Source organism: Procambarus clarkii, chromosome 5 (assembly GCF_040958095.1).
Source record: "Procambarus clarkii isolate CNS0578487 chromosome 5, FALCON_Pclarkii_2.0, whole genome shotgun sequence".
Taxonomy (NCBI): Eukaryota; Metazoa; Arthropoda; class Malacostraca; order Decapoda; family Cambaridae; genus Procambarus; species Procambarus clarkii.
The window spans coordinates 10,191,593-10,217,638 of NC_091154.1; the positions used below are offsets into that span (position 1 = coordinate 10,191,593).

Here is a 26,046-nt window from a genome sequence, read left to right on the forward strand (position 1 = left end):
ACAATGCCTAAAGCCACTATTACGCAATGCGTTTCGGGCAAGAAAAACATTAATATCTAGTACTTAATACTAATTGAGCATAAAGAATAAAAAGTGTTGAGAACAAATACAAATAAAGATAAAAAAAAAGGGGGGAACATGACTGAAAAAGCAGCACAAATACAATAGGTTGACAAACAGTGTTGATTAAAAAAAAAAATAACAGACATGGGTTGACAATAGAGGAGTGAGGTAGGTTACAGGGAATTTATTAGGTAGTGTTTAGTTTTTATCTTAAACTGGTTGAGAGAGGTACAGTCTTTAACATGGTTGGGAAGGTCATTCCACATTCTGGGTCCCTTGATTTATAGAGCATTTCTAGTTTGATTAAGTCGTACTCTTGGAATATCAAAACTGTATTTATTTCTGGTGTAGTGCTCATGGGTTCTGTTACAACCTTCAATGAAGCTTTTGAGGTCAGGATTGGCATTACAGTTCAGCGTTTTATATATGTATAATACACAAGAGAGAATGTGCAGTGACTTAATGTCTAACATATTCAGAGATTTGAGTAAGGGTACCGAGTGCTGTCTGGGGCCAGAGTTGGATATTGTCCTAATAGCAGCTTTGTGTTGAATAATTAGAGGACGTAAATGATTTTGGGTAGTAGAACCCCAAGCACAAATACCATAGTTGAGGTATGAATAGATGAGGGAGTAATAGAGAGTAACCAGGGCAGGGCGGGGTACATAATATCTGATCTTAGAAAGAATGCCAACAGTTTTTGAAACTTTTTTTGATATATTTAGAATGTGACCCTGGAAATTCAGCTTGTGGTCGATGAGAACGCCAAGGAATTTGCCATCTAATTTGTTACAAATTTGGGTATTGTTTATTTTGAGATTTATCTGATTAGAGGATTTATTGCCAAACATAATATAAAACGTTTTGTCAATGTTAAGGGTGAGTTTGTTGGCAGTTAGCCAAAGATGGACTTTCTCTAGCTCAGTATTTACTGTGGCATTTAGAGCAAGGGGGTCAGGACTGGAGTAAATGAAGGTTGTGTCGTCAGCAAATAGAATTGGTTTGAGGTGTTGGGAGGCATTTGGAAGGTCATTAATGTAGATGAGAAAGAGGAGAGGGCCAAGTATGCTGCCCTGAGGAACACCAATGTTGATGGGTAGGGTGGGAGAAATGGTCACTGCTTGATCGCAAGCGGGGATTTTTCTGGCGGGGGAGAAAGAAACAATTGCGCAGCGCGTCCCGCGGCGTTGCGCGGGCAGTTTGGGGCCGTCGTATAAATACGGGCGCACGCTGGGGCTCTGCCTCACTCCGCCTGCCCTCGCCGCTGCCCTCGCAACTTTGTTATAAGCCTATAATATAAACCGTGTTTAATATAAACTTTATATAATTACTTACTTTATATTTGAACTTTATACATTTACATGTTCTGCAGAATTTAATCTTCAATAAACTTTAACGCCCCATACTGCCAGTATCTTTCTCCCCCTGGTCAGAAAATTGTATTATTCACAGAAACATACTGGAGCCTGTCAGTAAGATAAGATTTGAGGTATTGCAGGGAGTGCTCTCTGACTCCATAATGATGTAATTTAAGAAGAAGGTTTTGATGGTTGACAGTGTCAAAAGCCTTACGCAGGTCCACAAATAACCCAACAGGGAACTCCTTTTTATCAAGAGCTGCGTGAATTAAGTTAATCATACTAATAAGTGCATCGTTAGTGCTTTTTTTGGGTCTGAAGCCATATTGACAAGAGCTAAGTATATTGTGTTTGGCTAGAAAAGAGTAAAGCTGCTTGTAGATTAGCTTTTCGAATATTTTTGACAAGTTAGGCAGGATTGATATAGGTCTGTAGTTGTTAACATCTGTGAGATCACCACATTTGTGGACAGGGGTTACTCTTGCTTTTTTCAGAATGTCAGGAAAGGTTTGGAGTTCAAGTGACTTGTTGAAGAGCAATGCAATAGCAGGGGCTAGAGATCTGGAGGCTTTTTTGTAAATTAAAGTTGGTATCTCCTCGAGGGCACTAGACTTGGTTTTAAGGGAAAGGATTATGTCATTGACATCAGTGGAATTAGTAGGCTTTAGGTACAGAGACTGTGGATAGTTACCTGTGAGATAGTCCTTAACATCAGTACTGGAAGATGGAATATCATTTGCAAGGGATGACCCAATGGAAGAGAAGAACCTATTGAACTCAATAGCAGAATCAGAGGCTGAAAGCTGACCAACGTTATTGGAAAGGAGTGTTGGTTTGTTATTTAAAATCTTCTTTGATCCCAATATTTGTGAAATTGTGCTCCAAGTTTTTTTAATGTTGCTCTTTATTTGGGTAAATTTATCTTCATAGTATTTAGTTTTGGCTCGTCTAATTATTTTAGATAGCAATAACGAGTAATTCTTTGAGAATTCTTTGGAGACTGTTCCTAGCCTATACTTCTTCTCAAGGTCGTGTTTTTTTGTTAATGGATTTAAGTATTCCCTTTGTAAGCCAAGGATTGTTAAGTCTTTTGCTTGTGACTTGTTTTGTAAGCATAGGACAGTGGGTGTTATAAAGGCTAAGAGTTGTTTGTAGAAAAGATTGCACTGCTAGGTTGATGTCCCCTATGTTACCTAACTCGGACTCCCAGTTGACATTATCAGCAGCAGGTATAAAATTGTTTATAGCAGTTTCATTGTGCAGCCTAAAGCTTAACTCCCTTGTCTCTAGAGGTGGTTTGCTAATGTTAGTTAAGAGAAATGTGGGGTAATGGTCTGTAGTGCTATCGGTGATTATACCTGAAGTAAGCGGAGAGGTTATGTTGGTCCAGATGTGATCTAGAGTCGTAGCAGTACTATCAGTGATTCTAGTTGGTCTGGTGATTAAGGGTATGAGGAAGCAGGAATTCATACAGTTGAGGAAGCTAACAGCAGTAGGGTGTTCAGGCTCGCAGAGGTCAATATTAAAGTCCCCTGCGATAATTAGATGGTTTTTGTTAAATCTGTTATCTAGTATTAGATTTCTAAGGTTTGAGTTGAATTCGGACACATCAGTGTTAGGAATTCTATAGACTGCACCCACAGACAGGACAGACTCGGCACCCTTGACTCTGAAACTGGCGAAGATATACTCCCCACAGCAGTCTCTAGTTCTAATTATTTTTAAGCATGTTAGTTCTTGGTGGTAGTAAAGAGCAGTACCACCACCACCTCTCTGAAGTTGACGACAGTTGTGAATTGCCGAGTAGTTAGGCATGTTAAAGAGTTGAGTAGTATCCTCTTTCAACCACGTTTCAGTAAGTATAATAAAAGAGAATTTGTTGTCAATAGTTTCAATCAAGGCACTAACATCATCGAAGTGTTTACCTAGGGATCTAACGTTCAAGTTGATTACAGAGATATTGTGATTATGTGTTAATACATTGTTTACATCATGTGCTGTAAAATATCTGCAATTTTGATCATTGAAGTGATGATTGTCATAGATAGTGGATAAGAGGTTTAGTTCTGGGTCTATACTTGTCTGCATAAAAAGGCTGTTTGCAGGAAAACAAGGCAAGAATGGCAAATTACAAAATAGAAAACAAAGAAAAAAGTAGATTAAAAATTCTAAAGTAAAATAAACTTAATGGTAATTTTAAGTAAAAAGAAAAAAACTTAATGGGAACTAGGAATGTAAAAAATTAACTAGAATAATTAATAACAATAGATGACCAAAAAAGTAAAAAAAACAATTATGAAATCTATAAGATGAAAAGCTTGCTTACTATACTATTATAAGTACACTATAGTTGAATCTTGCGGATCTTCTTCCAGATCTGCGGCAGAGGAGTATCGGACGTAATGGTGGAAACATAAGATTTCCAACTCTCACGTTTAGTTGTACGGATGGTCCTACGGGCCACCGCACTTGCCTTCCGGAACAAAATAAAGGAAGCCCGAGAAAGATTCGTCACAAGTACTACCACTGAATAAACTTGCGTCAGAGAACACACATCTACCGGGAGCCGGTGGCCGCGAGCAGACAGCATGCTTGACACGTGATCCTGTGGTCCCGGGTTCGATCCAGAGCACCGGCAAGAAACGATGGGCAGAGTTTCTTTCACCCTATGCCTCTGTTACCTAGCAGTACTGTCACGGGCTGCTTCCTGGGGTGTGTGTGTGGTGTGAAAAAAACAACCCGTTCTCGCACTTTCATATAGTCAATATTGGCTTATTTAATAAGTGCATATGTGACATACTAATTGATTGTGAATGTTTGTTTACCTTGAAAAGCTTCATATAAAACACCGACCTCACCTAACCTTCTTAGTATGTTAAGATAAGCATCTTATTGCTTCTTATTTACAATTATTACTTAACCTATCAACAATAGTAGTAGTAGAAACAGTTGATTGACAGTTGAGAGGCGGGCCGAAAGAGCAGAGCTCAACCCCTGCAAGCACAACTAGGTAAATCAACCTGTTCTCGCACTTGCTTATAGTCAATATTGACTTGTTAAATAAGTGCATATGTGACATACTAAGTCAATATTGACTTAAAGAAAGTGCAAGAATGGGTTGCAAATATTTACAATCAATTAGTATGTCACATATGCACTTATTAAATAAGCCAATATTGACTATATGCAAGTGCGAGAACAGGTTAATTTACCTAGTTGTGCTTGCAGGGGTTGAGCTCTGCTCTTTCGGCCCGCCTCTCAACTGTCAATCAATCTTAACATACTAAGAAGGTTAGGTGAGGTCGGTGTTTTTTATGAAGCTTTTCAAGGTAAACTAAAATATTCACAATCAATTAGTATGTCACATATGCACTTATTATATAAGCCAATATTGACTGTAAGCAAGTGTGAGAATGGGTTGTGTAAATACACATGGTGGTGGTGACTAACAGTGTTGACCCAGGGCGGCGAGAGAGGCCATGACCGCGGGTTACCGTGGAGCAGGAGCTCGTAGACAATGCGTCAAACTTGGTTGCTTCTTTGAAACCGAGGCTCCCCCCACGGCCGAAGGGCATGCTGGGATTTTTTTTCAATTTGGCAGATGATCACTGGGGCCCCCGGGCATCCATTTTGTACCTGTGTCACCGCACACCAGTTTTGAATGGAACGCTAAAAATATAAGATCCCGGAGGCGCTTTGCGCATCCCCGTCGAGCGCCTGCAGGCACATTGCGCAGTTCAGTGGTTAAGATATGGGCGCCATACAACTGCTCCACATTCTAGCTTTGGTCTAACAAAGGTGGTGAACAATTTCTTTGATATTTCACCATCCATGTATTTAAAATAAATTCTGGAACTAGAAAGTGTAGAATAGGCTTCTCGCACGATGTGATGTGGTGATAGTTTTATATCTAGAACCACTCTAAATTTCTTTCTTTAACATAACTTTTTTTTTTTAAAGACTTTTCACATAATTTGTAGGTTGTGGGGAGTTTGTTCTCTTATTCCACATTCCACAACATGGCACTTATTCACGTTAAATTTCATTTGCAAAGTGGTGGACAAAAAGGACAATTAAAGGACAAAAAGCCGGGGTCTTGTTAAGTCCCGCCAATTGTCCTAATGATATTTTCTAGCTGGAATTTGGCATTTTCGGCTTCAGCGGGTAGGCAGTTCCATGGGTTTATAACCCTCTGAGTGAAAAACCATCTGTTTTCAGTCCTACTTGAGAGGACATACTCTTCAACACTATATCTGTGATTGCCTTGTTATCAGTGACTTCAAACCAAATGGTATGAAGTACTTTGAGCTCTGCAATTACTTCATACACTCAGGAATATTGGAAGATATTCTTGTGCTGTACCCAGATTTTGCCAGTGGAGGCTAATAGATCAGCCTTACAATTCTTGTTCTCTCCTGATTCCATGTATGACTGGCCGTCCTGTGAGGTGGGGATGTTGGATGAGCTTTAGCTAGTTTATGATCTACACTGTGTAATCTTTCATCTGGAATAGGGTAGCAGCACATTGCTGTGTATACCGAAGCTTGTCACTAAAAAGAAATCAGTAATAAAGGTTTTAAATTATAGCTTGTATTATTATTACCAGTATTATCCTTATTAAATCATAAATGTTAACTATGGATCATTAAGATCTCATATTGATATGTAATGTTAGTAATGTTGACCAAACCACACTAGAAAATAAAAAGACAATGTTATTAATATTTCTTATGAATCATTAAATTGTGCAGTATGTTTCAATTTTTCATTTCTTTGGATATACATTAGAAGAAAATGGGATAAACAACCCATAAACATTTGTTTCATTATATTTTTTTTTATTTAAATAACTGGATCAATATTTTTACAGCTGACAGGATTTGTTTTACTCAAAGGTGCATTATGTTAAAAAAAAATTTGGTTTATTGTTACACACAATGGTGCTACATAGCCTTCCCGGCTTGGTGCCTTCTTTTGATGATTATTGTTACACACAGCCAAATTGTGTAACAGGAAGAGGTCTTGGACACAAATTTGTGTTATGATAAATGTAGAAGAATCAGCTGAGCATTCCTCAAATAAAATAGCCTGCCTCAGCTTATAAGGTAAATAAAATAAAATAAGCATTCCTCAAATAAGTAGCTGCCTCACCTCACTGCCTCATAGCCTTCCCAGCTTGGTGCCTTCTTTTGATAATTACTTATTGTTACACACAGCCAAATTCTGTAACAGGAAGAGGTTTTGGACCCCTACTTCCCCCCTCTCTTTTTTAACAGGCTATAATAGTCCGTATAGTCGTAATTATATGTTTAAGTATTCAATAACAAACGTTTTAGAAGTTTTAACCCTAACATCATTTGTGCAGGATATTTTTCTTTTGTGTCTCACCCAGATTTAATTTCAAAATAAAACAATACAAAAAAATAAAAAATGGATATGTATAGCTAAGGTACACCCCTTTGCTATATTTATTAGTAGGTGAACAGGGGCATTTGGTGATAGTAAATGCTCCCATCAGGCGGGGCTCATCACCTTCTCATATTTCATGTTCACCAGTGTTTATTTACTTAACCACTGGTATAATACCTTGTTATTATAAAATTAATTTTCATATCATAAAAGACATATTTACTACAAGTTTCAAGCAGAGAACGCATATATATAACATGAAGGACTCCTCTTCACGAGATTCGGCAACTAAAATGTTTTGTTTATAAGAAAATCGATCCCCAGTGTTGTGTAGTAGAGAAAAATTGAGTAATATCCAGTTTACGTAAAGCTACAAGTGGTTGAGCCCGTCCTTAAATCGAGGCGGTGTACTTATGAAGATTTTCCTTCTTAAATGCCTACCTGAATACTAACGTAGCCCCTACGAAGATGCTAAGAAGAAAAACATTCGTAAGTACGTACGTAACTGCTTTATGCTGGCCCCAGGTCTTCTTTAAGGGCGTGACAATCGTCTATGTATCTTAGCATTATCAGTAAACACCGTCATATCATTCTGTATTCCATCTGGTGGGTCGTTTATGTAGTATTATAATTATTTGTAAATGGCCCAAATAATATTTACAATGTTTAATATCTTCCTGTTAAATAGACAAAGATTAAATCAAATAAAGAGCTATATACATATGTTCTCTAAATTAGAACAAATGTAAAATTCTTATATATTTTTGAGAAGTGCATATTAAAACAGTGTGTTTGGGGAGGGCAAAGTATACAGTATACAGAACAGTACAGTAATACTATACTTAATACAAAACAAGCACCATACAAAATGCCGCTCCATAACTATACAAGCAGCCTCATCTAATTCCTTGTTACACTTTGAAGGTTTGAAAATTTGTCACTTTGAACCATTGTCAGCAGATTGCCCTCACTAGCACCACTCCCCACACCTGCTCTCACTAGCACCACTCCCCACACCTGCCCTCACTAGCACCACTCCCCACACCTGCCCTCACTAGCACCACTCCCCCACCTGCCCTCACTAGCACCACTCCCCACACCTGCCCTCACTAGCACCACTCCCCACACCTGCCCTCACTAGCACCACTCCCCACACCTGCCCTCACTAGCACCACTCCCCACACCTGCCCTCACTAGCACCACTCCCCACACCTGCCCTCACTAGCACCACTCCCCACACCTGCCCTCACTAGCACCACTCCCCACACCTGCCCTCACTAGCACCACTCCCCACACCTGCCCTCACTAGCACCACTCCCCACACCTGCTCTCACTAGCACCACTCCCCACACCTGTTCTCACTTGCCCCCTCCTCACACCTGCCACTCCCCCACACCTGCTCTCACTCTCCACACCTGCTCTCACTCGCCACTCCCCACACCTGCTCTCACTCGCCACTCCCCACACCTGCTCTCACTCGCCACTCCCCACACCTGCTCTCACTCGCCACTCCCCACACCTGCTCTCACTCGCCACTCCCCACACCTGCTCTCACTCGCCACTCCCCACACCTGCTCTCACTCGCCACTCCCCACACCTGCTCTCACTCGCCACTCCCCACACCTGCTCTCACTCGCCACTCCCCACACCTGCTCTCACTCGCCACTCCCCACACCTGCTCTCACTCACCACTTCTTGTTCTCCCATGTTAAAATATCTCATCTCCTCCTTCCTGGTTTACCCTGAACACTTCTACTAGTACTGTAGATATCGTTTCAGCTCCCAATTAATAAAATAGTGAATGAAAACGGAAGAAAATCCCCGATAGGTCCTATCACGTGACCACAGTGCGAAAATGCACCCGGCCAAGACGCAACAGTAGAACAATAATCCACCACAACAAGTCACAATCGACTAAAAGATGGAGGTAAATGGCACATGCAGATCTCCATGCATGACCCGCACAGTGGTGGAAACCACAAACAGCTTTGGGATCCGTTTCTTCCCCAGCAACCAGGGGCCAGATTCATAAAGCAATTACGCAAGTTCTTACGAACATGTACATCTGTCCTCAATCTTTGACGGCTTTGATTACATTTATTAAACAGTTTACAAACATGAAAACTTCCCAATCAACTGTTGTTATTGTTATAAACAGCATCCTAGTGCTTCAGAACTCATTAACTGTTTAATAATTGTAAACAAAGTTGCCAAAAATTGACAAAAGATGAAGTTTCATAAGTGCTTGTATAACTGTTTCATGAATCTGGCCCCAGGCCCTTCCAGGCACCTAACAGATTCTGCCATGCCCTACTCAAGCTCTACCATCCCAATAAAGTAGTTGCAATGGAGGAATTCTACAAGTTGCACAACTGTTGGTGGAACAATGCAGGGCACAGAGTAAAGAGGAGGCTTATTCCATCAAGTAAAAAATGAGTAAATCATACCTCGTCAATCAAAGCTAGTCCCCCCCCCCCCTGAACTAAGGTACTAACCACTTCAAGGTGCTCAGGGGTATAGGTGCGAGTATAGAGCCAGAGTGCAATAAACTAGCAAGGATTTGCACAGGTAATATTGACCTTATCTCTTGGCGACTATTGACAGCTTATCGACTAGTACAGTAACTTGGTATTCAAGTGCTTTCTGAAACATTATAAATGATTTACTCGCCTGTGATTTCATTTTCTTGCTTGCTTGCTTCCCCAATTCCTCTAATAACCAAAAAGTATGAGAAAGACAAAAAGATAAATTAAAAAGCTTTAATGAACTACATTTCATTAAATGTATGAACATTGAATGCTAAACAAGAGAACAGTGGACGGTGACCTTTTATGCGAGAAATGTCAACAAAGTTTTTATATAAAATGTTAATAAGCTTATAGGACAACAAATTATACCTTATTCTACCTATAAATATAAACTAGTAACAAATAATAGCTTCACATTAAACATATCAAAACAAAATATTAAATAACCAATTACCACAAAATAGGCATCTCTCATATCTGGTAACTCAAGTTCATATGGATTGTACATACTAAATACCCATAGCTTCATATGGATTGCACATATTAAATAACCATAGGTTCATATGGATTGCACATACTAAATACTGTAACCATGGGTTCATATGGATTGCACATACTAAATACTGTAACCATGGGTTCATATGGATTGTACATGCTAAATAACCAGAGGTTTACATGGATTAAACATACTAAATATTTATCAAAATAAGGCACCAAGCCAGGATGACTATGCAGCACCATCAGTGTCGCTGGGTATTCAACAGGCAGAAAACAGGAGCCTACCATCTAAAGTGATCTTAACAATATTAAGGGTTTGGTGACAATAATCACAAAGACAGGGATGAGTGAAGGAGTCAATTTGCAGGACAGAAATTCCCGAGCCTCGAGGGTGTATATAATATCCTCATGGCAGGCTTTGAGGTCCCTAGCTGCAGTTGCAACATGGTGCGGGATAACGAGAGTGCCAATGCTGGTATTCATCAGGGTACTTTTGGACACCCAAACCGGGGTCTCACCAATGCAGTACGGAGGAACTAGGCGCATGATAGTCTCCTGAGAAGGGGCCACAACTACCTGTATGCCAATCCAGGTGGGGGTTAAAAGTAACCTGGCAATCCACATAGTAAACTATGTCCTTATGGATGTGCACATCATTAGGGTGCATATGTTTTTCGTGACAAAGATCAAAATATTTAGGCTATGTAGCGGGCTAAACAAATTGCGAAATGCAGTAATAAAGGAAACAAATGAGTGCAAGCGAGGTGATGGTGCTGGGAACCCCCACGAAGGAGGGGAAGCGGATGATTAATGAAGCAGTTGTCACAATGGATGATGGAGTTGCACCAGTGAATGAGGCAGTCATCACTGGGGGCTTGAGGGGTCAACCCAGCGGTGGAAGTGGGAGGGGAACGGAGAAAGTCAACAAGGGTAGTCAGATGAAGCCTGGTCTTCATCTGACTACCATCACAGGCAAGCCCAGTGCCTTCAACCAGTGAGGCGCCACAGGCAAGCCAAGTGCCTTCAACCAGTGAGGCGCCACAGGCAAGCCAAGCGCCTTCAACCAGTGAGGTTTCAGCAGCTGGCAGTCAAAACTAACTTTGCTTAATGAACTGTACAGTAATTTTAAGTGTTAATTTTAGTGCTGTGTTAGTATAGGTTACGTAAATTGTCAAGAATTCTAAATTTCAAGATGTGTGGCATCAATCAAGAAGATGAACAACAACAAGGTAAGTTGAGGTTTCTAGTTGAATATTTAATAATTATATGTGGCAAGGCAATTCAAATTATGTTGTTTGTAGTATAAAAATAGTTGGAAATGGCTACTTTTGGACTCGGAGGTGAAAAAGTACCATTATCCGGAACATGTGATTATCCGGCTGGGGGTCCTTCCCATATAGTCCGGATAATCGAGTGGAGACAGTACTTATAACTCTCCAAACATTTTAAACACACGATTAAAACCGTCATAAGCTTTTCATAAGGTGGGTGGAGCTTTTCTCTCCCCTTACCCTCTTGTTTGGGGGAAAGGAGGGGGTAGGCTGTGGTTTGCAAGCCAATCCACCATCAAGTCGACGAATGATGTAAATAGACCTGACTCCATGTGGGAGTCACTGGGGCTCACCTAGAAATTGGAGTTTTATTACATTCAATGCTGGTTTTTGAGAGAAAAGCACCTTGTGGCTCCCTGAAGCTAACTACTTATGGAAAAGAAAAAGGGGTGTTCACCAGGCAGGAAGGAGCACCGCAGGAGTCAGAACGAAGAGACTGTCGGCTGTGAAAACCGACCCAAAGCCACACAAGAGCACCGAAGCCCAGAAACATTGATCAGATACCAGGCCCTGCTTGATGGGATTCTGGGAGTTCTTCTACTCCCCAAGCCTGGACCGAGGCCAGGCTTGACTTGTGAGAGTTTGGAGAGCCCCCCTAACCCTGTTCAACCTCCAGAAGCCAGTGCCCAAGTATCTTCCCAAGACATATTAGCAAAAAACACACTCATACACTACTTCAGAGCAGCATACACTACTTCCGGACATGCACATGAGGGAAGACTGCAGGCTAACTAGATTTAATGACACTGGATGACCTCGAGAAAGATTAGTTTTGGAATAGGGGACCAAGGAAACAGGATGAACTGTAAAGGTATCCACTGAAGCAGAAGCGGTGGCACGAAGGTAGTGATGGAGAGCCGCTACTGGACACAAAACATGATACACCCCTGGCCGAACCAACCAAGCATCAGCAACAAACAAATCCCTCTGGAAGCCAACCGACTCAATTCTCTGCCAAAGAGGAGCCACCTGGAGACAAACACACTGACCCCCAAGAGCCAAAAGAACAAACACCTCAGTGCTGAAGAAGAGCATAAAGCCACCAACACTGCAACTGGAGGCCAGGGAATCCAAGAAGAGAGCTTGGAGCTTAAGGAAACAATCCTGGCCTGAAGGGGTAACCCTAAACCGAACAAAAGAAAATAGCACCATAAAACAAGCAGGCTCTGGTGGCACATGAGCAGGCCAGAGGCGAAACAATGCACAAGACATCCAGCAAAATTGAGCCGTAGAAGTATTGACACCAAACAAGCTGCAGCGGCTCTGCTTGTGCTGCATAATATGAAGCAACAATATTCAGCAAACGATGCCGATCAAGAAATAACCAGGATAAAAAGGAAAGAACCACCTGCTCGGAAACAGAAGAATAACGCCTAAACGACAAGAAACTTCATACTGCCATCTTAAGCCTTCAGGTGGGGCACCATCAACACAGCAACATGATCGCTAGAAAGATGGTGGTATACCTGCATTAGAAAATCCAGACGTGAAGTTTGGAGGAGAAACTCAAACCAGTACTGGACCGACCCTGTGGAAGAGGCAGACCAGAGGCAGGAAAATGACCAGGTTCGGACACCATGCAAGCAGCGCCGGAAACCAAGGCCACCAAGGAGCCAAAAAGATCATCCTCTCCCCTGTAGGTCTCCAATTGTTCCAGGACCCAGGAGCAACATCTGGACCAGAAGGAAAGGGTAAAGAAACCTCCACCTCAATCAGTCCTGCTAAAAGGCACCCACCATGAGGGCTTCACAATCGGATGATCCTCTTCGTGGAGATGGGACAAACTGTTGGCAAGGAAGTTGGACACCCCCCAGGCAAAGGCCACCCACAAGCGAGATAGATCTCTAAATGAGCGTCCCCCCAAACACTCCAGGGAAGAAACCCCTGACAGTGCAAGGGCAGCATCAGGGAAGAGAACCCCTGAACACTTGTAGCTCCAAGCGCACTAAACGCCTGCCCCAAACCACGCATGTGCACAAGCAACACATGGGTGGGGGAAGTAATGGGGGCCAGAGCAACAGTGGCAGACCCAACGCCGGCCACACATCAAAGAACAACAGAGTAGAGTGGCTTGCGAGCTGCAGCTTGGCTTCTCCTTCTCCCAAATGTGGAGGAGGGTGGAGTGAATGAGAGAGCGTTAGTTTTATAACATTTTCGATGATTTGTTTACATAGTATGGGGGAGTTCTAGGCCCGTTTTTGAGGCTGCAGGTCTTTGAGGAAACCAGCTGTGGTTTGTTCTGACTTGTTGACTTTCTGGGTGCCTTCCTTGGTGGTGGCAAAAATATATATAAATGGCACAGTTCCTTGCACCTCTGTGAGGAGGGGGGTCGGGTTCTGGCTCTCTGTTCCCGGTAGACCTTAGAACTCCACGACTGATGGCACCTACATCGGAAATGGTAGCTTCAGGGAGCCATAAAGGACTCCCCCCAGAAATGCTGGATTCGTGATAATTTTTCTGCTGAAGTTTGGATATCTTAAAATATATATATAACTTCATTGGGTAAATATAAATTTTGTACAGTACCATAGTCTAGCATAAATAAATGTAAGTCAAGCTACTATGTATTCTGCAAGCAAGCAATTAACAAAAGATGGCACCAAGCTGGTAAGACTACAAATTTAGCACCGGTCGTGTTGTGGAATATTCAAAAGGTCCTAAACATCACTTGGGATGCCAATATTAAAGCAAACAGATGTAAGATGGGGCAAAGTCAAAGGTATCAGATTTATTTGGTACAACTAACCCAAAGTGAGACATTGGGAAAATAAGACTTGCAATCATCCTTAAGATCAGGACATTCCAAGAGGAGGTGCACAATGGTAAGTGGGACATGTGTTCAGACAAGGCACATGGAGTTGTTCCATTATGTTAGTAATTACAGTATCAAAAGACGACACTCGGCTAGGAAGACTATGTAGCACAATCTGTGTCACGAAACATTGAAAAGGCACCATATATATCACTCGAGAGGGATGTGTGACCCCAAAGAAACAGTAGGATAGCAAGACTTACAACTGTGTAAGTCTTGCTACACAGTTGTAGCAAGACTTACACAGTTGTAAGGACTCGGGACTTTCCTCAAGTAGGTGCTCGACAAAGTGAAACAATGTAGTTCAAATAAAAAGAAGGACGTGGGTTCCATTAAATGATCAGGAGTTATGTGCGTGTGGCAAATACACAATAAAGTCGACAGCCATTTCCCACTTTCTATTATGAGGCAGAAGAAAATCCATGGGGCGAGGTCAGTGAATAGCAGGAAGTTTGATATTTGCAATATGAGACACTGCACAATTCATTGCATTTGCTGCTCCCAGCTTCTTCTCTGACCAGAAATGTATGACCGATCTCTCCTTTGTCTACCCGTAGGGTAATATGGTCTCTGTTCTTGTCCCGGCCGTATCCTGTGAGCCTGCGGGCCGCTCCAAGAAACAGACTGTTGGACCAAGCTCTCACAAGTCAAGCCTTGTGAGAGGCTTGACTTGTGAGAGCTTGGTCAAGCCGGGCCGGGCTTAGGGAGTAGAACAACTCCCAGAACTCCCATAAAGCAGGTACAGTATCCCCAACCTCAAATGAGACAAGTATGAATGGCCCCTCAGGAGTAAGTTCATATCTGTAAGTTATCTATAAGTTCATAAGAGGTAACACCAACATGGCAGGGGTAACCCAGCAACATCTGACTGTCTTAAATTTACTAAAAATGAGAAACAGCCAGTGTTGGAGTCCAACAACTACAGGATAGAAAGGGTTATGGCATTATGAAACTTAACCATAATAAAGGAACGTTAACTCCTGCAACACAGCTAGGGGAAAGCTTGCCCCGAGAGAGAAGACTTGACCAACGACCCTTGCCGTCAAAGAAACGGAGGCCATACAGAAGACTAGGAAGACAGCAAGGGAACACTGCAAGGAGAACGGAGAGGAATGCTCACTCTATCAGACTCGGGAGGCAAAGACATCACAACCCAGAACCTGGAAACAATTTTGTAACTGTAGATACAGATAAAAGTGAACCGTAAGGTCCACTTGTGCTCATGTGCTACATGAGCACAAGTCACGCTGAAGAAGAGGCTAAGGTAATTGAGCTGGCATCTCGCCTCAGGGAAGGATACATAGTCTTTATGTTTATGGTTGAGGATGGCTTGTATGGACTTATAATGCATACAAGACCAAGAGAAGGCAAGAGTCAGCATCACCACAGTTAATGATGTGTGTAGGGGAAGAGTAGAGTACACCACACAACAGGCAAAGGAACACACCACTATGACAAATCAAAGCACCATGTCCATATTTAAAACAGTTATTGCAGAGGTGCAGAGGGAATGTATTACTCTGTGTCACACACTGCACCAGTAAGAATTATTGAAGACAAGTGGGCATAACTGTCGAATGTGATTTTAACAATCCAAAGAAGTAATGAATGTTGACAGTGAGAGGGGGGTCAAGTGAACGAATCAACTTGGATAATAGCATGTCCCTGGAACTCAAATATGACCTTCATGTCTCCATGACATTCTCAAAACTTCCTGGTCTCTGTTGCAACATGGAATAGGAGGATGACAAGGTCACTGCTGTCAATCATATGTACATTTCTGAAGACTAGAACTGGAACCTCACCAACGTGTGCCCCAGATCAGTTGGGACGGAACGTGACCTTTTAATCGACCAACTGAGCGAGGTGGCAATGTGTGGAAAAATCATCAGAGGCGGCAGCTCCATCAGAATACAAAGGATTAAAATACTTTGCCCATGTAGGTGGACCAATCAAATTGTTGAAGGAGCACTGGAAGGAGGCAGAGCAAAGGTGATTGCAATTACCATGCAGAGCCCCACCAGTTGCAAGGAAACTGCATTAAGATACCATAGTTAAAAATGAGTTAGGGGTTTTAGTCACCACAGGTGACGTGGGAGACATGTCTGCCAAGGACACAGTAGTGGCAGGGAGAGAATCGGAATGGAAACCTTAGGATAGAGCAGGGTTAGGGACCAGCACAGCCAGAGATGCTGAGCATTCCCCAAGTAGAGGGGGAACTAGTCTTCTAGGTCACAAAGCAACTTTAAGAACCTGATTGTCCACCACACAAGCCCAAGAAGAAGGAGCCATGTATCAAGGAGGTGGTATTGTACTAGAATAAATTGAACTTGGCTTCCTTGCACACCCATAAACCACAGATCCCAACAAGGGAGGATACAAATATGCGAGTAACGAGAAGAGTACTGTACAGTATATGCGAGTAACGAGAAGAGTACTGTACAGTATATGCGAGTAACAGGAAGAGTACTGTACAGTATATGCGAGTAACAAGAAGAGAACTGTACAGTATATGCAAGTAACGAGAAGAGTACTGTACAGTATATGCGAGTAACAAGAAGAGTACTGTACAGTATATGCGAGTAACAAGAAGAGTACTGTACAGTATATGCGAGTAACAGGAAGAGTACTGTACAGTATATGCAAGTAACAAGAAGAGTACTGTACAGTATATGCGAGTAACAAGAAGAGTACTGTACAGTATATGCGAGTAACAAGAAGAGTACTGTACAGTATATGCGAGTAACAAGAAGAGTACTGTACAGTATATGCGAGTAACAAGAAGAGTACTGTACAGTATATGCGAGTAATTGCTGATGGCTCTGAATTTGGAGCCCAGAGAGCCAATACGTACACCAACTCCCCAATGCCCACTTGACCCAAGTCAGAGCAGACTCACCAGCCAGATGAGCCAGTTTAGTCAGGCCTCCCGGAACCTCCCAGCCAAGGATGGTGAGCACAAACACCCTCACCACATCAAGGCAACATGAGCCAAGGATGGTGAGCACGAACACCTTCACCGCGTCAAGGCAACATGAGCCAAGGATGGTGAGCACGAACACCCTCACCACATCAAGGCAACATGAGCCAAAGATGGTGAGCACGAACACCTTCACCGCGTCAAGGCAACATGAGCCAAAGATGGTGAGCACGAACACCTTCACCGCGTCAAGGCAACATGAGCCAAGGAAGGTGAGCACGAACACCCTCACCACATCAAGGCAACATGAGCCAAGGATGGTGAGCACGAACACCTTCACCGCGTCAAGGCAACATGAGCCAAGGATGGTGAGCACGAACACCTTCACCGCGTCAAGGCAGTACCCTTGAAGAGGTATACATTCTGTAGAGATATAGATAGATAAGAATATATCTAAATCACTACAGATAGTGATTTAGATATAATAATCAGGGTTATTTTCCAATCACGAGGCTAATATAAATATGACACTTTGATAAATCTTATACAGTATATATGAAAAAAGTCAATCATTTGACGAGAATAATTTTCTAAATCTTAAATGAAATTCAGTTTTAATTATGTCTGTCAATAAAATGGGCTCATCTTGTGTTCATATTTAACTGTTTTACTAACCCCCCTTTGCTAAAATATCTAACACTAATACTGAATAAAAAGAAAACATTGTTAAACTAGTCATTTTAGACTAATCATATTTTAAACACAGCATAGCTTGTACTGTACTTCTTAATAGGACCTAAGGGGAAAAGTATTTTTCATACACAGTATACAAAAATACACATTCTAAACTTTGTTTTTATATTAACTCTGTAAAAATATAAAAATATATATTTACTTATAAAAAGTGTTCAGTTTCTCCACAGTGGCGGCTTCCACGTTGCTTGTGCTTGGTCTTTGACGATCATCCAACGTCTACAATGGATCGCAAGATTAAAATATAACTTAAATACCATGCAGTATGTAAACTAAAAAATAACTTGAGACATGCAACTGACAAGGTGTCAACACAGCATCTTCAAGACATAGCTCACACTTTACAAATTGTATGTAAGATTAATGTTAAGATAATGTCCTGATATGCATATCATATAATACTCTCAACATTAATAACACTTGCAAGATTTATCCCGCGCACGCACGCACACAATTCAATACACTAGGCAGAGGTCTCGGTACAGTACAGTGGGCAGAGGTCTCGGTACAGTACAGTGGGCAGAGGTTTCGGTACAGTACAGTGGGCAGAGGTCTCGGTACAGTACAGTGGGCAGAGGTCTCGGTACAGTACAGTGGGCAGAGGTCTCGGTACAGCACAGTGGGCAGAGGTCTCGGTACAGTACAGTGGGCAGTGGTCTCGGTACAGTACAGTGGGCAGTGGTCTCGGTACAGTACAGTGGGCAGAGGTCTCGGAACAGTACAGTGGGCAGAGGTCTCGGTACAGTACAGTGGGCAGTGGTCTCGGTACAGTACAGTGGGCAGATGTCTCGGTACAGTACAGTGGGCAGTGGTCTCGGTACAGTACAGTGGGCAGTGGTCTCGGTACAGTACAGTGGGCAGATGTCTCGGTACAGTACAGTGGGCAGATGTCTCGGTACAGTACAGTGGGCAGATGTCTCGGTACAGTACAGTGGGCAGATGTCTCGGTACAGTACAGTGGGCAGATGTCTCGGTACAGTACAGTGGGCAGATGTCTCGGCACAGTACAGTACAGTGAGCAGAGGTCTCGGTACAGTACAGTGGGCAGTGGTCTCGGTACAGTACAGTGGGCAGTGGTCTCGGTACAGTACAGTGGGCAGAGGTCTCGGTACAGTACAGTGGGCAGAGGTCTCGGTACAGTACAGTGGGCAGAGGTCTCGGTACAGTACAGTGGGCAGAGGTCTCGGTACAGTACAGTGGGCAGAGGTCTCGGTACAGTACAGTGGGCAGTGGTCTCGGTACAGTACAGTGGGCAGTGGTCTCGGTACAGTACAGTGGGCAGTGGTCTCGGCACAGTACAGTGGGCAGTGGTCTCGGTACAGTACAGTGGGCAGATGTCTCGTTACAGTACAGTGGGCAGTGGTCTCGGTACAGTACAGTGGGCAGTGGTCTCGGTACAGTACAGTGGGCAGTGGTCTCGGTACAGTACAGTGGGCAGTGGTCTCGGCACAGTACAGTGGGCAGTGGTCTCGGCACAGTACAGTGGGCAGTGGTCTCGGTACAGTACAGTGGGCAGTGGTCTCGGTACAGTACAGTGGGCAGTGGTCTCGGTACAGTACACATCCCATTGGCTACCTATGAAAATTTTTATGGCTACTAAGATTTTGTATCAAGACAGGACACTAGGCTTCAAGAGCTTTATAGGCATGATTACATGCCTATTAAATTTCAATCCATTCCGTAAATCTTTGCCTACGATGGGCTCACATTCATCACCTGTGATTACTCAGGTGTTGTACGTTCGTGGTGTACCATTTTCCCCTGGACTCCGTCACAAGACGTTTTGAAACTACTGATTTGGGTATCCTCCACCACCTTCTTGCTTAATGTGTTAAAATTACCAATCACACCGTTTGCAATGAGAGAATGTTCCAAAAAAAATTCTAAACTTTAGTTGCTTTAGCTTGAATCTATGATCCTCTTGTTCTTTAAGTTGCAGATTTCAAGGATTCCTCTTTGTCGGCTTAGTCACTTCCTGATATGCTGCACAGAGAGATCATATTGCCACTTTTCCTTCTATCTTCTAGCTTTTCCATACTTAAACTTCTAGCCTCACCTCATAGTATGTTTCTCAGTTTTGGAAACCATTTCATAACATGTCTTTACACCTTTTCCAGTTTATTGACATACTACTTATTATACAGACACCATACAACTGCTACATATTCCAATTTTGGTGTCACAAAAAGAGGTAGAAATTTTTTTAATATTTCAACAATCCATGTATTTAAAAGCGATTCTGAAGTTGGAAACCATAACGGAGGCTCCTTGCACAATGTCCTCATGTGGTCCTCTGGTGACAATTTGATATCCCAAATCAACCCCCAGATATCTTTTTTTTTATTCCAACTTATTGCCTTTTTCACATAATTTGTTGGTTGTGTATAGCCTTTTTCTCCTATTCCACACTGAACTCTCATTTGCTAAGTATTGCTCCATACACTTTTGTCCAGGTCATCTTGAAGATGACAGTTGTCCAAGTTCCTTATCTTCCCTAGTACCTTAGCATCAGTAAACATGTACATATAATTCTGTATTTCTTCTGGAAAATCATTAAAGGACATTGAACATTACTGGTGCTGGAACTGCACGTATGGCACCAATAGTAACATTTCTCCAATATGATACACTGCCTCTTATTACTGCCCTTATTTCTCTTTTAAAATTGTTCATCCATGTCAAGTCTTCCTGCCACAACAGCCCGGTTGACCTCACCATCACCCAGGAGGCCTGGTCAGAGACCGGACCCAGCCATGGGGACATTGATCCCAAAATCAATGCAAGGTAACAGAAAGGTAGGTCACCCCTCCTCCTCCTATTGCAAGTTCCAGCTTCCAGTACCTCTTCTGTGGGACTGTCAAAACACTATTTTTAGGCTCCAGATAAATGTAGTCAACCTAACCATCGCCTTCATTTAAGACCTCTGTGGCTCAACTATAAATAGAAATATTTGTTACACAGGATTTCCTTGTCCGAAAGCCATAAGGTCAGTCTTATTTTGACATTTTTCTCATGGTATTCTACCCACTTGGTTTAGTAATTTTTTTCTAGTGATTTGAAAACTACACTTGTCTGCAATTCAGGTTTATAATTTAGGGGGTTTGCTCTGCTACCATTTGTGCAGACTGAACCGGATTTGATTTTTGCTGCCAGAAGCGGCTGGTTTATTGTGCACCACATAATCGTCAAGTGAGTGGTGGCGCAAAAAGGATCACAGAGGGCACCAAAGACCTTTATCAGACCTCAATGGAGATTATTACATTAACAATTACATCTATCCTGCACTCCTTATAATTATAATGTCAGCTGGTTAGTACGCTTTATTTCAGTACAATAGCTGTATATTTACAATGAATCATTATACATTAATGGTAGGTCTTTTCGCTAATACAGTACATAACTGTTTCAGCTATGAAGGTATTACAGGGTCATAGAAAAGGTGTTTATTATTAGTCTTTACACTGCTTGTTCCTTAATCTCGTGTAATATCTACTGGAAGCAAAACATGGATACAGTGCAGGAATTTCAGATATTTTATCATTTGTAATAAGGGGCCACATTTACGAAGCAATTACGCAAGCACTTACGAGCCTGTCCATCTTTTTTCAATCTTCGGCGAGTTTGTTTACAATTATTAAACAGTTAATGAGCTCCGAAGCACTAGGAGGCTTTTTATAATAATAACAACAGTTGATTGGGAAATTTTCATGCTTGTAAACTGTTTAATAAATGTAACCAAAGCCGTCAAAGATTGAGGAAAGATGTACACGTTCGTAAGTACTGTACTTGCGTAACGGCTTTGTAAATCTGGGTCCAGATTGTTTACCATTCCACACAGAGTGAGTTTACATTAATCTTTAAATGAGTAATTTTTTTCAGTCTAAGATGTAATGGTCTAATGTGTGTGTCCATATTTTTGTCCACACACTTTGCTTTTTCTAGATCCCTGAACAAGTCAAATTGCCAGAGATACATGCAGCCAAGTTGTGCTCGAGCTGTGATGATGTCTGTTAGTCTGCTGATTTTGTTACTTGCTCCTTTGACACATTTCATTGAGGTAAACAATGTATCTGCTAGTTCCTGTTTCCACTCTTCTGCTTTCTTCAAATTCATTTTTTTTTTTTTTTGAGATATATACAAGAGTTGTTACATTCTTGTACAGCCACTAGTAGACGTAGCGTTTTGGGCAGGTCCCTGGAATACGATCCCCGCCGCGAAGAATCGTTTTTACAACCAAGTACACATTTTACTGTTGAGTTAAACAGAGGCTACAGTTAAGGATTTGTGCCCAGTAAATCCTCCCCGGCCAGGATACGAACCCATGACAAAGCGCTCGCGGAACGCCAGGCGAGTGTCTTACCACTGCACCACAGGGCCTTCATCGAAGAGTTCTCACCTAATAACACTATTCGTTTGCCATTTTTTCCATATACTGTATGTATCAGCTAGGATTCCTGTACATAAAGATATGTGAAAAATCAATTGAAGCAGAATGTGTGCATTCCCTCCGAACCAAGGAGGGGGGGGGGGGAGTCCCTCCAAACCAAGGGGGAAGTGTCCCTCCAAACCAAGGGGGGGGTCCCCCCAAACCAAGGAGGGGGGTTCCCTTCAAACCAAGGGGGGGGGGGGATTCCCTACAAACCAAGGGGGGGGGGCCTCCAAATTAAGGGGGGGGGCCTCCAAACCAAGGGGGGTTCCCTCCAAACCAAAGGGGGGGTTCCCTCCAAACCAAGGGGGAGGGTTCCCTCCAAACCAAGGGGGGGGGGGGTTCCCTCCAAACCAAGGGGGGGGTTCCCTCCAAACCAAGGGGGGGGGGGGGTAAGACTCCACCTGGCCCAACTCTCGATTCCTTCTGGCCCCTTGAGCAGTTTCTCTACTTTGCCTCGAAAAACTTTTATGTACTCTTTTACGTCGTTTTCTGAAATTGATTTTGTGTCTGGTTCCTTGAAAACTTAATTTTGCACAAACACACTTTGGAACATTTCTTTCTTATTCTCTGTACATATGTTCCCCCCTTTTCAACATCTGAATCTTATCCTGTATATGCAATTTGCTTTTAATTAATTTGTAGAAAAGGCATCTGGCTCGGTTTTTAACATTCATTCTCTACCCCTTCTTCAAAGCTTCTTTCTGCTTCTCTTCTCTCTCATACAGTTGTTGTTGCTTGCCTGCATGCCTTCTTGCATGCTTGCTTGTCTGCCTGCTTGAGTTATTGGTAAAGTTGAGTGATTGTCATCTTGCTGTATTCCATTTTTTTTGTCTTTTCTTCTCTGGCTCCCTCACGATTTTCCTGTATTTTCTTCTCGATTGTTCTAGTTCTGCAGCTCTATACTTGTATACATTTAATTATCTTCATATATCTCACATAACTTGCCATACATTTAATCTGCTTTCTTGTACAACAAGAAATCTTTCCAGTCAAATGCATTTAAGAACTTACTAAGTTTCAACCATTAAATATCCCCATTCTCTTCCAGATTATAATGCATACAGTAGTACAGTACATTTAAGTTTTAAAAGGACATGGCCACTCTTGATAATGGGAGGAAGGTGCTGAATGTCACTCCTGGTAAATACATACCAAAAGGACAGCACTGACAGCAGCACAGGGCCTGACGGCCGAGTGGACAGTACTCGAGATTCGTAGTCTTAAAGTTCCGGGTTCGATCCCCGGCGGACGCAAATCAAATAGGCAGAGTTTCTTTCCCTTGTGTAACAAAAAGGAGGCCTGGTCGAGGACCGGGCCACGGGGATGCTAAGCCCCAAAATCATCTCAAGATAACCTAACTGGAGAACTCCCTTCTCTCAGTCGCACAGCCTCTCTACTCTCGTTCTGGTTGACCAGGCCACGTGGACCCAGAACCACCGCAAGATAGGTCCTTTGTCCTTCGCTCCCAATTCTCCCTATGGATTTTGTTGGTTGGTTTTTGTGTACCATTTAACAGGCTTCCCGATCCCTATGACCTTGTAGAAAAAAGAATTTCTTTCTTCTTCATTCCTACCCTCATTTAGACGCTTTGCTTCATCAAGGTTAACTTTTAGTGTCTCTCGGTCTTCCTCTGAAAGGTCTCGGCTTAAAGACCACTGTTTCCCGGCCTCGTCATTTTTAAATGTCCTGAAGTTTCTAAGCAGTTCTGTCATTTCAAACACGCCATTAACTGTCACTTGCAACTGGCGATCCTTATATTTTTTAGGGCGAGTCCTATTGTTTTCATATCGCTTCTTATCATTTTCATGGCAATTCTTATTTTTTTTGTGGCGATTCTTATCTTTTCCATATTTACCTATTGTCCTAAAATCACCAAGATTTTCCTTTGTTGCGAGGCCTTCTAAAACTACAATTTTCTCAATTATTTTGTCCTCTTTCGCTGCTGAGTGCATCATCCTGTGTTTTTTCAGACTTGCAAGATAACCATATCTTTTCCCACATTCTGGACACTCGTGAGGTTTACCACGCGTGTGCACAAGCCGGTGTTGCTTCACATATTCAAGAGAAGCAAATTTTCTCCCACAGTCTGGACATTCATGAGGTTTATCCTTGGTATGCACCACACTATGCCTTTTTATATGTTCAAGACGGCTGAATTTTTTTCCACATACAGGACATTCATAAGGTTTATCACCCGTATGCACCATCTTGTGCCTTTTCATGTGCTTAGGACTGCGGAATGTTCTCCCACACTCGGTACACTCGAATGGTTTTTCCCCCGAATGCATCGAAATGTGACCAATAAGACCGCTGCGTCTCACAAACGTCCTCCCACACTCGGTACACTCAAAACGTCCATCAGCCATATGAAGTTCCCTGTGCTGCCTCATACTTGGAAGATACTTGAACCTTTTCCCACACTCTGGACACTCATGAGGTTTTTCATCCATATGCACCCTCCTGTGAATTTTTACATATTCAAAACGACTGAATGTTTTTCCACACACTAGACACTCGTAATTTTTATCACCAGTATGCAACGTCTGGTGATATTTCATACTGTTAAGTCTAGTGAATCTTTTCCCACACCATTCACACTCAAAAGGTTTAACACGTATATGAACCAGCCTGTGAGATTTCATATTTGTAAGTTTATCAAAACCTTTCCCACACACTGGACACTTGTGAGGCTTCATCTTTATAACTGCAATTTGGCTGATCGTTATCTCATCCCACCGACTCTAATTGTCTTGTATGAAGGGAAATGAAGGCAGAGCATTGTCTTATGCCTTGTAGTTAGGGCCAATACTGAGGTCAGTCCTAGTAGAGGCACAGACAATGGTGGAGGTGGTGGTGTGCTACTGTTACCTCCTGGTGGTGGAGCACAAGCACAGACAATGGTCGTGACCTACTGTTCCCACCAGCTGGGTCTCAGCAGCTACAGTGCTTCCAACAAGGAAAAAGCCATTTGGAATACTCGTGAACATCTTTCTTCGGTCCTACAAGGGGTAAAAAATTAAGCCAAAAATTAAACTTTTAAATTCACATTTTGATAACATCCCTAGTAAAATGCCTACTCCTACAAACTGCATAAAAAATATAAAAATATATATATTTTTGGGGGGTATAGAAAACATGGTCAAAGTGGCCTTTAACCTGCAATGTGCAGTATTTGTTTTAGACCCATACATGCCCATGCAGAAAAAAACCAGCGTTGAATGTAATGAAACGCCATTTTCTGCGTGAGCCCCGGAGGCTCCCTGGAGCTTATCGGGCTAATGTATGTTATGTTAGACCGGGACATTAGCTATGGAGTTCAGACCTACCAGGGACCAGCGCCAGAACCTGGCCTCTTCAGAGAGGTTTCAGGGAGCAATGGCCCTGGAAAACCCCATATGGTTGGGGGTTTTCCTTATCTGCCATCGACCGGGGTTAGGCACCCAGAAAAGTAGGCATAACAAAACAAACCCCACATGGTAAGAAACTACAAAAAAAAATGAACAGAGAGGTAGTAATCTCCCTACAATCCCAAGGAAAACAATCAAACAATCAATTTACTGCCGCGCCGGTTGTCCGCGGCAGTAAATCCTGAGCCCCCCTCTCCCCCTCCCGAAGAGGGGGGGCTCAGGACCTCACCACGCTGGCTGTCTTCAGTTCGGAAACTAGGCTTCAACCAATGCGAAAAATCCCGCCAACCGGATGGGAGGGAGGGTAGCCAGGGAGCCTCCGGGGCTCACCCAGAAAATGGAGTTTCATTACATTCAACACTCGTTTTCTGTGGGGAGCCCCTACGGCTCCCTGGAGCTACATACCCAAAGAGATGGAAAAAAAAGGGGACTTACCCGGGAGGCGGCGGCCACAAACTCCTCAACGCGAAGTCGAGACAACTGGCTGCAACCTGCGACCCAAAGCAACACAAGAACGTCGAGGAGCAGGGACGTTCAC

General features: G+C 42.7%; 1 protein-coding gene across 2 annotated transcripts in view; it reads right to left on the reverse strand.

The window, feature by feature from the left end:
* Positions 1-9,575: 9,575 nt before the first annotated feature.
* The window catches only part of LOC123766863 (zinc finger protein 723-like), a 32,998-nt gene continuing 16,527 nt past the window's right edge, over positions 9,576-26,046 (reverse strand). Inside the window, exon 3 of one of the 2 annotated variants that reach the window (XM_069339325.1) lies at positions 9,576-25,100. In XM_069339325.1, coding sequence (XP_069195426.1) covers positions 23,577-24,797 — 1,221 coding nt within the window. In that variant the 5' untranslated portion in view covers positions 24,798-25,100 and the 3' untranslated portion in view covers positions 9,576-23,576. The remainder of the gene's footprint in view (positions 25,101-26,046) is intronic. The other variant, XM_069339329.1, reaches the window with a different exon arrangement.